This window comes from Heterodontus francisci, chromosome 23 (genome assembly GCF_036365525.1).
Source record: "Heterodontus francisci isolate sHetFra1 chromosome 23, sHetFra1.hap1, whole genome shotgun sequence".
Lineage (NCBI taxonomy): Eukaryota > Metazoa > Chordata > Chondrichthyes > Heterodontiformes > Heterodontidae > Heterodontus > Heterodontus francisci.
The window spans coordinates 18,536,272-18,554,234 of record NC_090393.1 but is presented as its reverse complement, the minus strand read 5'-3'; the positions used below and the strand labels follow the sequence as shown (position 1 = coordinate 18,554,234).

At 44.4% G+C, this 17,963-nt stretch overlaps 1 protein-coding gene across 5 annotated transcripts in view; it reads right to left on the bottom strand.

Moving 5' to 3' along the window:
• The window catches only part of LOC137382619 (acyl-CoA dehydrogenase family member 10-like), a 97,801-nt gene that overhangs the window by 60,932 nt on the left and 18,906 nt on the right, over positions 1-17,963 (bottom strand). For 3 of the 5 annotated variants that reach the window (XM_068054796.1, XM_068054795.1, XM_068054798.1), the window contains 7 exons: positions 15,431-15,645; positions 14,696-14,829; positions 7,620-7,808; positions 6,376-6,534; positions 5,661-5,820; positions 4,359-4,500; positions 3,060-3,128 (listed from right to left, as the gene is read on the bottom strand). In XM_068054796.1, the coding sequence (XP_067910897.1) occupies positions 3,060-3,128; positions 4,359-4,500; positions 5,661-5,820; positions 6,376-6,534; positions 7,620-7,808; positions 14,696-14,829; positions 15,431-15,626 (1,049 nt within the window). In that variant the 5' untranslated portion in view covers positions 15,627-15,645. The remainder of the gene's footprint in view (positions 1-3,059; positions 3,129-4,358; positions 4,501-5,660; positions 5,821-6,375; positions 6,535-7,619; positions 7,809-14,695; positions 14,830-15,430; positions 15,646-17,963) is intronic. The other 2 variants (XM_068054797.1, XM_068054799.1) reach the window with 2 other exon arrangements.

The window sequence follows — 17,963 nt, the reverse complement described above, 5'->3', positions numbered from 1 at the left end:
TCCCTTGCCCTAATCTCATTCCCCTTCATTCTCCAGTATCTCTCATTCTCTCCCTTTTTCTCCATTAACTTTTCATACCTCCTTTTCTCTTCTCCCACTGTTTTCCCTTCTACTTCTCATTCTGTCTCTGTCTTTCTCTCTCTCAGCAGCTGTTTGTCTACATCAGGTAACATTACCTGACTTTTCTGTTGCATGCTTGAGTTTGTGATAATGGCAAGCTGAGACAATGCTACTACTTGTGTTAGCTTGTCTCAGTGGTAGCACTCTCACCTTCAAGTCCAAAGCTCATGGATTCCAGCCGCTTAGCAGGACTTGAGCACGCAATCAAGCCTGACCAGTGCAGTAATGAGGAATTGCCATCTTTCAGATGAGATGTCAAACAGAGGCCCCACCTGCCTGTTCCTGTGAGCATAAAAGATCCTGTGCTTCCCCTGGTGCCTTGGCCAGCAATCGTCCATGAAGTATCACCACCAAAAAAAGGTTAACAGCTCATTCATCTGATTTGCTTACTGTGGGCCCTTTCCATCTGTAAACTGGCTACCACATTTGGCTGCAAAACAACACTTCAAAAGTATTTTGTTGGCAATGAAGAACTATTTAAGTGCAAATTCTTTAGGTTATTTGCTATCATCTTATTTAAAAGCTGAGTTTGTGCCACAGGCCCATGAATTATTGGGTGGGTGGAAAGAGTTGCACTTCAATCACAGAAAAGTCGCATGCAGTTCCCATGATGGTATCTAATCACCCTAATTCAAGCTATTCAAGCCTTTGAGTCCCAGTTCATTGAACACATTCCTGAAGAAAGGTCATATGAATGCAGAGGACACCAAAGATGGAGTGGCTACCAGTGCTTGAATCACCCACATTAATAGCACTTCAGCGCTTGGTATTGTCTATTTCTACCCCCACCATGGGAAAGAACAAAATGTTTTTTCACCATTACAAGGTCAGGTTCATTAGGTATTCCAGTTGTTATGGAAGCACCCATTTACACACATTCTACATGTTTGTGTTGATATGCAGTGTACGCAGCTTGTAGTGAATAACCCCAGTCACCAGTGTTAATTGTATATTAATTGAGTGTTTAATTGTATTCAGATGGTGTGCATTAACTGGGGATTCACTTGTGCTCCTATATATATAGGAGCAAGCTGACACTGTGTTTGTTGGTTCTGAAGGTGCATGTTTGTAATGTGAATCTCTGTAAATAAAAGCTTATAAGTGCTGTTATGATCAGGTGAGGAGGGGTCGAAGGGCTCCCCTCTTTTCCCTCTTCTTGTTTGACCGCAACAGGGTTTATTTCTTTTTAAAAGTGAATGTACTTGCCAATTCAGTGAGTGCTTCACTATTTACGTACTATGATCATAAAAGAACCAATTGAACAGATCTTCTTGAGTTTAACAAAGAAAGAGGTTAGCTTATTGCACAAAAACCGATCAAAGTAAAATAATAAACTACTCTCCAACTTACTCACTCACACAAACACACTAGAGGGTCACAAGCGCACACGAATAGGTTAGAATGGGGAAGAATAGATTTGTTGGATTAGAGTCCGGAGCAATAAAAAGGGGTATACAGTCTGTGGAGTTTGGCGACTCAGTTGTCTTCCAGATGAACTCGGTGGTCCTGAGGCTTCCGGCTTATAGATGTGGCCAGCAGATTCGGTGGTCTTCCTGGAAAACAGCGATGTGTACAAGTTCCTTCACAGGGTCTCTGCCTGCCGCAATGATGCTCAGGTGGTTACGGCCAGCAGGCAGGGTTCATAAACTTGCCAGGTGGACAGGGATGGGGGACGGGGTTGGTGGGGGGAGAGAGAGAGCGAGAGCGAGAGCCCCCCCCCCCCCCCCCCACTTGGGTCTCTTCTGATCAGTGTCAGTTGCTTGTCTGGTGCAGAGAGAAAAAAGCCAGCTTAAAACACAGAGATGGTGGGCCTGTCACATGATGGCTCAATGTGTATTTCCTCTTGCAACTTAATTAGTTCATGTCAAGGACTTCCCTTCTCTCCATCAGGGTCCCATTGTTCAAGTGATTACCTTTGAGTGGTCTGTCTCCACCAGTTTAATGTCGCAAGATTGCCGTGAATGTCTTGTTAATGGAAACTGGTCAGGTGATGCACTCCAAACTTCTCAAGTCATTGTTATGGAGGGGGCTGGCCAGACATCCAAACTCCCTCTCAATGCAGTGGAATGGAGGGGATTTTGATGCAAATTTTAGTGGCCATTGTATCTGCTCTGTTCCTTTTTTCTTTCTTAAAATTTAATTCAGGTTTCCAGCCAGTGGATTTAAAAAATAATCTTTTGGCATAGCGCGTGTTCGTGACAGTGTGTAGAGATTAGGCTCCAGTTATATCCTTGACCATCTGTCTATCTGTGATAGAATCAGTTCTAACGTGGCTCGAATCCCATACTAAGTTGACATCCTGCCCCACTGCAATTGATGGAGCACATCTAGTAAACAAGTAGCATCATAGGTTTCGAGTACTTAAAAAAATATGTGCTCCCCCAGATTTTCTTTCCCCTTTAAAGATTATTTTATTTTTAGTCTCTCCCTTCCAGTGGGGACATTTAATCCCTTCACTCTATCCGATGTCCATCTCGGATACTAAGCAAGGCATAAAACTCCTTTTACTGTGGCTCAATAATGCATTTCAATAGCACCAAAAGACTGAATGTTTCCACTTGCCACACCTGCTAATTTTTAGAATCTGATTGAAAAATGATGATTTAATGCTGAATGTTGTTTAGGGTGTTCACATCTATTAGGAATTGGGTCACATTTTGTCTGACAACGCTTCTGTGAAGCACCTTGGGACGTTTTACTACATGCACGTTAAAGATGCTATCTCAATGCAAGTTGTTGTTGTTTTGGAGATCTAATCTCCACACAGTATATAAAAGATACAGACTTTATTCCACCAGATTCCAGAGGTGAAAGGACAGCATCTCGAAACCTACATCACCCAGGTTCCAGGCCCACCCCATTACACTTGTTGACTATTATTATATTACTGACACACACATACTTATACAATGCAACAGCTACAGAGCTTGACTTTTTACCTGGGGTCCTCACAGATGGCAAGTGTCCTGGGAACAGGAACTCCCATGGCTCTAAGAGCTTTCATCACCCTGAATGGACCATGAAATGAAAATGAAACTTCAAACCTTAATTCAACCTTCTAAAATACAGTAGGCAACAAAACATTCAGAACAAAGAGCATAATTAACTATATATGGCTTCTGCAACTGCCCTATTTTATTTTCTCTCCTCCTCCCTCAAGGTGCTGATTCTCAATGGCATATAGATCAACAGGTGCTGAAGGCTTTCACCCAATGCTGGACAGTGAGTGTTAGCAGGATATTTGGCTGTGGCCAACTATGACCAACCATGAGTTCATCCAACTCCCACATATACAATGCAGCAGGTAATGAAGAGCAAGAAATGTGTCTAAATTTCCCCTCCTTAGTCTAGGGACATTGAAGCCAATAATGCCAACTCAGCTGAAATCAACTAAATTGGCATAGATGGGAATCAAACTAGGGATCTTCCTGATCAGTAAGGCTCAATACCAGTTACATAATAAGGCATTAAGGAGCTATGAGCTGAAAACTTTATCTTTATGAAGTGCTGACCCAGGGACCCTGGAATTCCGAGCACATGACAGCAGACTAAGAATTAAACTATCAGCTCAATGAGCTGCTGATTGAGCAAGGAGGAATCATCGATTTTGTAAGACACAGAGGCTGGAATTTTATGCCACCCCAACGAGCCGGATGATGGCTGGGGGGGGATGTAAAATGGAGCGGGAGGCTCTGGGAGGCCTTGCTCACCTGCTCCCGTGTCCGCCCCCCTTTACGTAGAGCGAGGGGGTCGAAACATGGGCTGCCTGCCCCAAGCCAATCAAAGCCCTTAAGTTGCCACTTAATGGCCTTTGCCTGCCTCCACTCAGATATTACGTGTGGCAAGCGGGCGTTCTGGAGCCGGAAAAGGCCACCAGGTAAAAGCTGGCAGCCGCTCAGCACCTCGGGGGGTGGGCCCTGAAAATCGGGCACAGGGTGTCCGTTTGAGGGCCACCCCCGCTTCCCCAACCACCCCCAGGACCCAACACGCCCCCCACCCCTTCGCCTCGCTGGGGCCCGACCGATTACCCCCAAACTTACCTGGACTCCTAGCTTCATGTCCTCGGCTGGACTGCAGTCCCATTAAACAATTAAAGCCTGGGGACCTGTAAAATGCAGGACAGATCCCCAGGTGAGGTGGATGCGGGTTCACTACCAACTTTTACATTGGTGGCCGGCTCCCGTCCGCCCAATGTGAAATCCTGGCCAGAGACTCCCTCCATTTTACTCACAACACACCTATATTCTCTCTCCACTGCATGTGCTGATTGCAGTAGTTTTCCAGGTGGTTTCTTTCTCAGGACCAGCTGTTGGTCGCCACTCCGCATGTGGTATGTAGGGTTGGAACGACCATGACTAAATTGCCGGAGAGTCAACGGCTCTGAAATCAGATACAACTATTTAGCATATCAATCCAACTTCATTAATACAGTGGCATGGTGCACTGCTAAACTACCTCACTGTTCTAAAGAGTGGTAGGCTGCAGGTTCTCTCTGGACAACCACCTCCTGGTGTCAGACTGGTTGTCTCAGAAGAAGTAAGCAAGACAAGTCAATCTACAACCTTGTGGGCACTTCCTAACATTTAGTGTGTAAACATCCATCAGCAGACCATCTCCAAGCCTTCTCAAACAGGGAGGTGCTTTAGGGGTCTGGGAGTGGGGTCAGTGTAAGCAAATAGGAGATACAAATTCTAAAAAATGAAAAGGGCCCTAGCACTTCTCAATAGTCCATTTATCTAAATTAAAATTTAACTAAAAGAAAGAAGCCCACATCATCACTCAGAAATTAGCCACGCATATACAAATTACTCTCCTCATCTGGAAATGCAGTACACTCCAAAGCCAGGCATCCAGTCAGTCAGTTATGCTACTGCTTGGTCAAACATGGCCAGTTACTTGCTGCCTCTCTTCTGGGAAAAACATTTAAATTGCTGCAGAAAATAAGTGAGTATATGCAAAAAACAATCTGCAATTGCTACCTTGGAATGAAATTCCCATAGGAACTAAAAGAAATTGATGATGAAGGGTCAGGGTAATTGTACTATATCTCAATACAATAAAAGGCATGACATGGCACAATGGTGAATGTAATTACGAACCGTGCATTTATCTACTGAGACATCAGAGAAGCTCCAGGACAGTCTAAAACTGTCCTCTCTACAAACACTATTACACAAACTGCATCTAGCTGGAAAGTTTGCATTAGATCTCAAATTTCTTCTGGTTCAAAAATTGAAATTCCAGAAGGAAAGCATTTGTGCGAGTTGACCTATTAATCCCATTCCAGCTTGCCCTTTGTACACCATTATTTCATCATACTGTGCATTGATTCATATCATTTAACAGACTGCTACACTAGATTGAAGCTGATCAAGTATCACAGCATTTAGTACCCAAACAGAAATCATTCCAAAACTCCTCTAATAAATAGTGTCCCATTGTAATGAAGTTATTCCACAAATTCATATAATTCTGGTGTAAACAGTTCAGTATGCCCAGAGTTTGGGTCACAGCATGGTGCAGGAGGATGAATAATCTACCTGCTGAACTTAGCCCCAGAGTGGTCTGGAGATACTCTTTCAGTCTGTCTGTAGGAATCTCCAAGGCCTTACGAACAGCTTGTGTATCATGCACATAACCGTGCAACGGGAACCCCAGCATTGATTCCAACTCCTGAATGGCTGTAGCTATGTCTCCAACCTAGAAATTAAAACAAAAGACCTTTTTCAAATTGCTGATTTCCTGTTCTCCATGTAGTGGCATAAAGATAAACTTAACGTGAATGCATTTACAAACTCTCCTCACCGCCCCACAGTTCACCATTCAGACCACAAAAGTCCCAGCTTTGATTGTAGCCTAATTCCCAGCTAGAGAAACTGTTGCCCTCAGTCCTCCCCATCTTAGAATGGGAAAAATAAGCCATGGTTTTCACTCCTAGAAAATATGCATGCGTGTGTACAGGATCACCTTCTACTGTGATGTCTCAACAGTTGAATACCCTGCTGATATTCACTGTCTAGTTCATATATAAAGAGTACTCAGTTGGCCAAAGTACCAGAGGTCTGAAATGGCAACCCCAGGAGGAGAAAATGCTGTCAGATGATGGTGGGGAGGAAAAGCTATAGAAGAAATATTTAATTTCTAGAACACTATGGGGCCTTTACATTGTACCTTTCTCCAATCACTACTCCACTGCATGCTATTACCCTCCAAATTATGTTTCTGTGCCCAAAAACTATCTAGAGACAGCTTTACCTTAATAGTGTTGATTCCGAGCTTAGCTGCTGATTTCAGGTTTAGTCCAATGTCATCAAGGAAAATTGATTCTTCAGGGTGGACCTTCAGACGCTCTAAACAGAGCTTGTAGATCTCAGGACTTGGTTTGCAAAGTCCTTCACGGCATGACTCAATGATCTGCAAACAATGAAGAAAATGTAAGAAAGCAGTGAAGCAAAGGTCCTCAGTTTTCAAAACAATTTGATTTTTGCATCCGTCCCTTGCAACTTGTGTACTTCTCTCTGCTGTACTGTTTGGATCAGAGGCCAGATCTCAGATGAATTACACAAATGACAAGGGTTGGGAATCAGCATGATCGATGTAAGTTTAGGAAAATATCAACTGAAGTTTTTTAATGCAAATAATATACATCCTTGGTTACCTGATTATATGTGCAGGGAACAACAGCAGAACAGATCAGGCTTTCAAACCCTCATGTACCATAAAATCTATTCCTACCCATTGGGGACATGGCTTATACACTAATAGACATATTTTACTGCTCACAATTGAAAAATGTTGTGTAGTTTTTTCACTCATGTGACACATGCACTTACTTATACAGTGATTAAGCAGGCATCTTGAAAAGGATAGTTTTATTTCAACTGTACACAACCTCATTACCTTGTGCAATCATACTATAGTAATCAGCTAGGAAGATCATTACAGCCCAGCTCTTACGTCATTTATAACAGAAGCATCAACACCCCTGCCGGTCTCATACATCTTCATAAACTTAAGGCTCAAATACTCCAACATGATCATTGCCAGCCTTCTCTCCACATCAGCAAATTAACCAGAACTCGAAGGTCTGCATCCTACCTCACACAAAGTCCTGCCCATCCATCACCCCTTTCTGACTCAGAATTTTAGAATAATCATCCTCAAACCCTTATTGCTTTATTTCATTCTACCTCTGCAACCTTCCCAGCTCAACTATTACAGCAGGCAGGTGGTGTTGCTTTTCTGATTCTGGAAAACTGTCCATTTCCTCTCCCTCTGGTCCACAAGCTCCACTTAGTGTCGCTCAGATGAAGAAAGGAGTGCAGCAGGACTTGAAGCGGAGTCTGTTCCCCAATCTGTGCCACTGAGTGCTTACATCTTAATGCTCAGCACTGCTGCACAATAAGTAGGTTGAATTATAGTTCTTCCTTACACACCTACCACAGCAGAGATGTAGGAAAGGAAATAAAATCTTGAAGTGCTTGATGAATTGTACTTACCACATCAAAATCAACTTTCTCCACAGGCAAGAAACCTTGGCCTTTGAACCAGAAATTATTAGTCAATACAGCAGTTTGCAGTCCCTCTGCCCTGATGCACTGAATTGCTTCTCTAATTGCAGGACTCTGATTATTCAGCTGACTTGTCATTGCTAGTAAAAAGGACTTGATTGGATCAGAGGTCTGATTCTGTGTAAAGAAAAGAAAAACTGTTAAGAGTAGTGACAGAGAGAACCAAACAGAGAGAGAGAGAGAGAGCGCAAAAAAGCAAGCAAGAGAAACAACAAGAACAAGAAACAGTATACGAGAGAAAGATAGAGAGAGAAAGAAAGAAAAACGAGAATTGGGAGAGCATGAACGGTCTGTGTGAGGCTGGCTGGGAAACCAGAAATAAAAGAAAAAAGATGAGAGATTGGTAGTGATTTTGGGGTAGGGACTGAAAGGGGAAGAGAGTGCATGCATGCAAGACCAGGGAAACTGAGCGTAAGATGAATAAGATAAGGAAGAGTAGGATGGAGATGCAGAAAGGAGAAGCAAAATAGGGCTGAGACTTTGAGGTGCAGTGCACTGGTGGTAGGTTAAGAATTTGTGTTTACAATGCTGCATATCATATGTGTAATGAGCTCTTTATGTTGTCTGGTGCAACAGAAAATGAGATGCGTGGACTCCAGTTTGAAGATCGCAAACAGGTTTATTACAGCGAAACTACTATGCACAGTACAGAGCAAACTATTTACAGAACCTTCCTCTAGTTCTCAGAACCACTCTAGTTGCAGTGAGATTCTGGCTTCGAGTCATATGACTACATTCTGGTACTTAGCTCATTACCATACTAACATCTTAAAGGGACATCACACAACATCCCCTTTCTTTGCAAAGATAAGTCTCATATGCTATAAGTAACAATACATGAAATTAGATCAAAATTATTTACACATGGATACAGATTATGGAATTTACACATGGAGAAGCTTAAGAGTTCACACATCATTTCAGTGGTTTAACAACTCTTGCTCGGAGAATTTGCATCTCAACTGTTACTGTTTTTTCTGAGGTTTGTCCCTTTCTGCATTCAGTTTCTGTTGCTGTGCCTTCAACCTGCTAATATACTCTGTTGCTTTACTCAAGATGACCACTTTTGGGGCCTTGCCATTCTTGGAAAGTTCCAGCACTTCATCTTGAAGAGCCAATAGACAATGCTTCAACTCATTCTTCCTCTGCCTCTTCAGGACATCGACACTAGTACCTTTGCTCTTTATATGTGAGCCTACACCATGTGGCTATCGGAGTGCGCAGAAAAGAACTAGTGGAACACTGTCCTCATCCAACATCATCTTCTTTTTCTTTGACCTCCTTGTCTCGAGAGACAATGGGTAAGCGCTTAGAGGTGGTCAGTGGCTTGTGAAGCAGCGCCTGGAGTGGCTATAAAGGCCAATTCTAGAGTGACAGACTCTTCCACAGGTGCTGCAGATAAAATTGGTTGTCGGGGCTGTTACACAGTTGGCTCTCTCCTTGCGCTTCTGTCTTTTTTCCTGCCAACTGCTAAGTCTCTTCGACTCACCACACTTTAGCCCCGCCTTTATGGCTGTCCGCCAGCTCTGGCGATTACTGGCAACTGACTCCCACGACTTGGTGGTGAATGTCACAGGACTTCATGTCGCGTTTGCAGACGTCTTTAAAGCGGAGCCATGGACGGCCGGTGGGTCTGGTACCTGTGACGAGCTAACTGTACAATGTGTCCTTGGGGATCCTGCCATCTTCCATGCAGCTCACACGGCCAAGCCATCTCAAGCGCCGCTGGCTCAGTAGGGTGTATATGCTGGGGATGTTGGCTGCCTCGAGGACTTCGGAGTTGGAGATACGGTCCTGCCATCTGATGCCAAGGATTCTTCGGAGGCAGCGAAGATGGAATGAATTGAGACGTCGCTCTTGGCTGACATACGTTGTCCAGGCCTCGCTGTCGTAGATCAAGATACTGAGGACACAGGCTTGATACATTCGGACTTTTGTGTTCCATGTCAGTGCGCCATTTTCCCACACTCTCTTGGCCAGTCTGGACATAGCAGTGGAAGCTTTTCCCATGCGCTTGTTGATTTCTGCATCGAGAGACAGGTTACTGGTGATAGTTGAGCCTAGGTAGGTGAACTCTTGAACCACTTCCAGAGCATGGTCGCCAATATTGATGGATGGAGCATTTCTGATGTCCTGCCCCATGATGTTCGTTTTCTTGAGGCTGACGGTTAGGCCAAATTCGTTGCAGGCAGCCGCAATCCTGTCGATGAGTCTCTGCAGACACTCTTCAGTGTGAGATGTTAATGCAGCATCGTCAGCAAAGAGGAGTTCCCTGATGAGGACTTTCCGTACTTTGGTCTTTGCTCTTAGATGGGCAAGGTTGAACAACCTGCCACCTGATCATGTGTGGAGGAAAATTCCTTCTTCTGAAGACTTGAACGCATGTGAGAGCAGCAAGGAGAAGATGATCCCAAACAGTGTAGGTGCGACAACACAGCCCTGTTTCACACCACTCAGGATAGGAAAGGGGTCTGATGAGGCGGCACTATGCTGAATTGTGCCTTTCATATTGTCATGGAATGAGGTGATACTTAGTAGCTTTGGTGGACATCCGATCTTTGCTAGTAGTCTGAAGAGACCACGTCTGCTGACGAGGTCAAAGGCTTTGGTGAGATGAAAGCAATGTAGAGGGGCATCTGTTGTGCGCGGCATTTCTCCTGTATCTGGCGAAGGGAGAACAGCATGTCAATGGTGGATCTCTCTGCTCGAAAGCCACACTGTGCCTCAGGGTAGACATGCTCAGCCAGCTTCTGGAGCCTGTTTAAAGCGACTCGAGCGAAGACTTTCCCCACTATGCTGAGCAGGGAGATTCCACGATAATTGTTGCAGTCACCGTGGTCACCCTTGTCCTTATAGAGGGTGATGATATTGGTATCGCGCATTTCCTGTGGTACTGCTCCCTCGTACCAGCACAGGCAAAGCAGTTCATAGAGTACTGAAAGTATAACAGGCTTGGCACTCAATTATTTCAGGAGTAATGTCGTCCTACCCAGGGGCTTTTCTGCTGGCTAGAGAATCAATGGCATCACTGAGTTCCGATTTTGTTGGCTATACGTCCAGCTCATCCATGACTGGCAGAGACTGGGTTGCATTGAGGGCGGTCTCAGTGACAACATTCTCCCTGGAGTACAGTTCTAGGTAGTGCTCCACCCAGCGGTCCATTTGCTTGCGTTGGTCAGTGATTGCGTCCCCTGATTTAGATTTGAGTGGGGTGATCTTCCTGATGGTTGGCCCAAAAGCTCTCTTAATGCCATTATACATTCCTCTGATGTTTCCGGTGTCGGAGGCCAGCTGAATATGACTGCATAGGTGTTGCCAGTAGTCATTTGCGCAGCGCCTGGCTGTTCTTTGTGCTGCGCTTCTGGCTGCTTTAAGTGCTACGGATGTTAACTCACTGGGGGCTTTCTTGTAGTTCGATAATGCAATGCACTTAGCGGCTATGACAGGTTCCAGCTCTTCAAGGTGAGATTGAAACCAGTCTGCAATCTGCTTCACACGTTTGCCATAGGTGGTCATTGCTGAGTCATAGATGGCTTCTCAGATGTGGGCCCACTTGGTCTGTGCATCCCTTGTAGGAGTGTTTTGAAGGGCTTTTTCAAGTGAATTTAGAAACTTATATAACAGCTGTGGATAAGAAATTCTGCTAATGTTGATGCGCGGGCGACCCTTCTGCTTGGAGTGATACAGCTTCTTTGGTTTGAGTATAACCTTGCTGCACACCAGGGAGTGGTCGGTGTCGCAGTCCGCACTGTGGAAGCTGCGTGTGATTTGAACGCTGTTTAAAGAGGCTCGCCTTGTGACGATGAGGTCCAGCTAGTGCCAATGACGTGATCTCGGGGGCCTCCAAGAAACCTAGTGACAGGGTTTAGTATGAAAGAACGAGTTGGTGATGCAGAGGTTGTGATAGGTACACAACTCAAGCAGTCTCTGTCCATTCTCATTCATCCTTCCAATGCCATAGCGTCCAAGGCAGGAGGGCCATGAGTCATGGTCAGCCCCAACCCTGGCATTAAAGTCCCCCAGCAGGAACAGATGTTCGGTATTGGGGATGCTATTAATGATATTATGGAGTTCTTTAGCTTCAGGTGGGGAGCAGAGTGTTGGAGCATAGATGCTGAGTAGGTGTACTGGACCAGAGGCGGTGAGCAGTCGGTTGGACAGTATGCGTTCTGAACCATGTGACTGTGGCTCTATCATGTTGAGCAAAGAGTGTCTGATGGCGAAGCCCACTCCATGCTGTCTTGGTTCTTCAGGATCCCTACCCTGCCAGAAGAAGGCGTAGTCTTGCTCGCTTAGAGATCCGCTCGCAGGGAGGCATGTCTCCTGAAGTGCTGCAATGTCCACATTGAGTCTACTGAGCTCGTTGTTAATGATGGCAGTTTTCCGAGAGTCGTCGATTTGTGTAAGGTCTTCCGACAGGCCAGGACACAGTTCCGACGTTCCAGCTTGCAAAACGAAGGGTTGGTACGTTCTTTCCTTTTTTTGTTGTGCTGTTTGGTGCAGTATTACAGTCCACTTGTCGGGCAATGACCCTGAGCTCCAAGCACCCATTGAAGCAGGTGGACTGTGGCGGGACAGAGGCTGCCTGGTTTGAGGCGGGCGGTAGCTGTCCAGTGAGATGTGATGACCTCTCCCACCGACAAAGGCAATCCATGGCGCCCAATCTCTACGCCAATTGAGCTGGACTATAACCCGTAAGTGCTGCCTTCCGTGTTGTTTTGGTCGCTGTCAGGCGACTATGGAGTGACCTCTCCATGGCGCATGCCTAGGCGGATGTATGGAGGTTGTGAGTTGCCCAAGCGTCAAAACCCCCCTCTCGGCCTTCCTGGTGGGGTCCAAAGGAGTGCAGAACATGATGTTTGGCACCAGTATGGCGGCAGAAACTGCCGGAAACATACCAAAGGTGACACATGACCGCCTTCGGGGTTCCGCTCCGGATTTTCTGTTAGGGTTTGCTCCCTTAGCCTTGGTCCCTCCCAAGACGCCGACAAGGCAGTGGGGTTGTTAGGGCCCCTGCTCAGGGATAGGTGGATGCCGGTGGGAGGAGGTAGGGGGAAGGGGGTGCGAGGGGAAGATGGTGTGAGGGGGGAGCGTGCTGGGAGGGGGTGGAGAAAGGGGGTGCAGGTAATACAACATTATATCAGCTCCCACCATTGTCCTCTAGTGATCTGAATGCTGGTGGGGTACCTTCATTAATTGGTTAGTAGTAATGCACTTAAGAAAGGACCTCATCAAGATAATCGGGTTCTCGGTGAACCTGTTCGCTTCCATCTGCATTGTCTTCGTCAACAAGTGGATTGCGACCCTGGCGAGCAGGCCAGCCCACAGCCTCCTCGATATCAGCGTCCCCCAGGCTGACGCTGCGCTCGTCAACTACATATGCAATCACCAGTACTGGAAACCCTGACTGATAGTTTTCCCTTTTCTAAGCCCAGGCATTGTGAGGCTAATTATATGGATGTCAGTGCTACCCCAGCACAGACAGGGATCAAACTGGGGATTTTCCTGCTCTGTTTGACTTGACAGAACATTGGCAGTTCACTTACCACTAACCTGGTTCAGACACCTCACACTCCCAAGTTCGACTTCACAACAAAACAAAATTGCTGCTTGCCCTTGTACCCTCTCTAATGTATTCGTGTCCTTTGGAAATAAGGTGACCAGAAATGGATAAAATACTGCATGTGCTTTATTTATTATTTGCTCTTCCTTTCCTATTATCTCCAAACCTCCACATCCAGAGCAGTGCCCTAACTCCCATAGCATAACCAGCCATTTAAAGGAAAAGGAAATATGATCAAGTGGCTGTCTTTCTGTGTGAAGAAAAATGCATTGCCTTCACTAAGAATTTCCAGCTGAGATCAGTACTTCAAAATCATTACTGTTTTTAAATCAGGAAACCCAAGAGAAGGACCAGAGTGCAGGAAAGCTGAAGGTTGAAAACAGGAGAGAAGAAAGGTAAACCAAGAAGTAATGTTAGGTGGTGCTGAACTTAGGTTTCAAGCCTCGATAAGGCTGGAAGACTGAGGAAGGCAAGGAGTTCATAGTTTTGAAGTCCTTAAAAAGAATGTGTTAAAGTAGTAGACAATGCACTAAATCTTGATTTCAACACAGTAGGCTTGCAGAGGAAATTGAGCATGCAGGATTGCAGTTGCAACTTGGCCACAGTACTATCAATAAAGGACAGCTAATTTAGAGGTGAACTAAATAGATATGTTAAACAACAACTTATATTTATATAGCACCTTTAATGTAATAAAACCTTCCAAACTTCACAGCAGCAAAATAAAACAAAATGTGACACCGAGCCACATAAAGGAGATATTAGGTCAGATGACCAAAAGCTTGGTCAAAGAGGTAGGTTTTAAGGAGTGTTAAAGGAAGAAAGCAAGGGGGAGAGGTAGAGAGGTGTAGGTAGGGTATTCCAGAGCTTGGGGCCTAGGCAGCTGAAGGTGTGGCCACCAATGGTGGAGCGATTAAAATTGGGGATGCTCAAGAGGCCAGAATTAGAGAAGTGCAGATACCTTGGAGGGTTGTGGGGCTAGAGGATGTTACAGAGATATGGAGGGGCGAGGCCACGGAGGAATTTGAAAACAATGACGAGAATTTTAAAATCAAGATGTTGCTTGACAGGGAGCCAATGTAGGTCAGTGAGCACATAAAGGGGTATATTAGGAAGGCTGATTGTTATAACTGCTGCCTAACACAGGACATGGAGGCTGATTGCAGTACCATACTTACTGACCCAACTGGGATCACCTAACTCAGCACCAAACAGGAAAAAGAAAACATTGCTTTGTTTTAGTGAGTATGTTTGATTACCGCACTGGTAGCCTCTTCACTCTTTAGGTCATTGGCGGAACCTCGTAGAGGGAACCAGAAAGCCATGAAGAGCACCTCAACTACATTCAATATCCTCAGGAGAGGAGGGAAGAAAATTGTTGGGGAAGTGAAAGAATTGCTATTTTAAACCTGGTATATCAGACTCAATATATAATACTTACTGCAGCCACTGCCTCGACAAACTCCTCGAATTTCAGTTCTCCAAGCATGCACCGCTCCCAGGCAACAAGTTTCTCTCCAGTTAATATGGTTTTCCAGATCCATCCAGGTTGAAGACCATTCTTCAGCTCCCATTCTATTGAATACAAGGAGGACAGGCCACAGATTATAGAATAGTGGAAGGTGGAGCAGCTATAAATCCTGTTGCAAGTGCGTTATAGCTACTTCAACAAAAGAAGTACTAAAGAACATAGCAAATTACAGAATTTACTATATTCCATTTTAAACTACGCACGGACGAATACTTTAGGTACAGGTATTCCGCTCTCCCAACCCTGCACAGCTAAGAAAGCAGAAAAGCTTTTCCTGATTCTTCACTACCAACACTCTGAAACCTTCCAGGAGGAAAGGTGCAAAAGCAGCCAAGCAATGAGTCTGTCAGTCCAACCGCTATGGTCGCTTCAAAGAAATGTTCAGCATCAACTCATGTCTACACTTACAATCGCACAGCTGAGATAAGGAATGCAGAATTGCAGATGCAACCCTTCATCCTATCTTTCCATCTGTGATATGATTCAGGCATGGTCCCAGGGATCTTCATGGTCCCACTGAGCCACTAGGGTGCACATTCTTTTTTGTGCATCTGTTTTTAGATAAAATCTGCCACGCCATTAATAAACCCGTAAAAGCTCACTTCCAAAGGATTAAATTTTTTAAAAATCCTGCACATTGCTCACCGGCAGCCAATGTGGCTGGAGAAGGAACCAGAACTCCAGCCAAGTCAAAAATCACAGCTCTGTACTGTCGTGAGTTGGAGTGTTTCCATCGTGATGAAACCCACACCGAGCCACATGGATATTTGCACAGGGCCATAATGCTCTGTGCTTTGGAAAAGAAATATTGTGGAGCACAGAAAATTCCAGAAACAGACATGCTGGTGTGGTGGGCACTGCTGTAGAAAGAAACAGAGATTACAAAATGATGCCACAAAACAAACTGCAGCAAATATTTCTGAACGAAGAGTCTGAGAATGGTGAAGTTGCTATAGTCAGAACACTGGATTAGAAGACTCTAAGTCATACTTACTAACATCAGGGGCAATAAGTAAGGAGAGAAGAACTTGGCATGGAACTGACAGGGGCAGAGTCTTAAAGGTGGAGTCCTTTTGTGTTCCCATTTCCATCACTGTCTCTGGAGCAGCAAAGAAAATACCAGAAGCTATATTCCACTCATACTCTGACTTCATCCAGCTTTGACCTCAGCAAAAGGTGACAACTCTATTCAGTATGAATGATATCAAACCACCACTACCAGGAACACACTGACCAATGTCCAAAGTAGTGGCAACAAAAAGAATCCCAAACCACTCTTGTAAATCCCTGACAATCTGATTCCCTCAAGCAGATTCTAGCCTGTTACTCCTGGGTGTTTGTTTATTTGTCTATTTATTAACCACCTGACTTGCTCAATTAGATTCCAATCTATAATCAGCACCTGCATCAATTCTCTTTACATCTTCAAGTTTTAATTATGTTTGATGTTTATTCTATTAGGGTTGATATCCAATGTGATGCAGTAATACAGCTGCCCTGACACTGATCAATCTCAAACACTGGGACAGAACTAAAATACTTAAATCTAATGCAGTTCTTACTATAATCCAAACACCACATATCTGAAGATAATCATACACACACATACATCTACATACATACTTACTTAAGGTACAGATGGAACTTGTTTTGTGGTTCTAGGGCAGGGCTTGGGAACCTGCGGCTCTTTAAGGAATTGTGCGGCTCCCGACCTTGATCAATCGAACCCATTTTTTTCTCATCAATTTTTAGAAAATAGTTATCTAAATGTGTCTCCAACTTAAAAAGAACTATTAGATGTCTAAAAATCTCCTTGGCGATTGTTTTACCATGCAAAATGACATCATGCACCATCGTGTTAACGGCATACGCATCACCCGATTGCCAACTACGCGAGTCGCTCGTAGATGTGGACAATCAATAAAGGAACCAGCTGTGGCCCTTGTTTTGAGGCTGTTTGTTACAAAAAAGTTTAGTAGCACTGTGCGGAATATTAAGGTTGATGGTTTTTAAAAACAGATTAGTGTTTGAATTTAATTTGGGAAAAAATGGCATAATTAGAGGGGTTGAAATTGCTACAAAGATAAAAATTGAGAATTTCAAGATGAATGGACTGATTCATTTGCATTCATCCTGAATTCAGCTGGCCATGTGTCTCATTTGCAATGAGAAATTTGCCAACAAAAAAAATTAAATCTTGAGAGGCATTTTACTAAAAAGCACAGTACTTTTGCTGAAAATTATCCAGTTGAAAATGCTAGAAAGAAAGCAGTGGAGGAGCTGAAAAACAAGGCAGGCAAATCTAGGAACGTGTTCGTTAAGTGGATGAAATCATAAAGTTGCTCAATTACTGCTAGTTTTATGGCAGCTCAAGAGATTGCGAAATGAGGAAAGCCACTCACAGATGGTGAATATGTACGAGTACTTTATCAAAGTATCAGAACCGCTGAACAGTGATTTTTTTAAAAATTCAAAAAATTAAAGACATGCCTTTATTTGCAAAGACCATGAGGGACAGAACAGCGAAAATGGGACAGATATCACCAGCCAGCAAATTAAGGATATAAATTTAGCTCCAGGCTTATAGAAAGTTTAAGGCACAGAAAGAGGCCACTTGGCCCATCACGTTGGTGCCGGCCGAAAACGACCCACCTATTCTAATCCCACCTTCCAGCATTTGGTCTGTCACCTTGCAGATTACGGCATTTGTGGTGCTTATTCAGACTCCTTTTGAATGAGTTGAGGGTTTATGCCTCAACTACCCTTTCAGGCAGTGAGTTCCAGATCCCCACCCCTCTCTGGGTGGAAAAGTTTTTCCTCATCTCCCCTCTAATTTTTCTACCAATCACTTTAAATCTATGCCCCCTCGTAACTGACCTCTCTGCTAAGGTAAATAGGCCCTTCACATACACTATCCAGGCCCCTCAAAACTTTGTACATTTCAATCAAATCTCCCCTCAACCTTCTCTGTTCCAAGGAGAACAACCTCTATTGCTTGTGATGAATTGTATGCTGTTAATGATATTGCACAGATTGCTCTTCTTTGCAGGTATGTGAATTCCAAGGGACCCCAAAAGGAGCCCCTTAAAAGACAAAGGGAGAAGATATTTTCTCAGCTATTACTAACTGCCTAAAGACAAAAGGAATAGCTGCCAACAATATAATCTCAGTCACTACT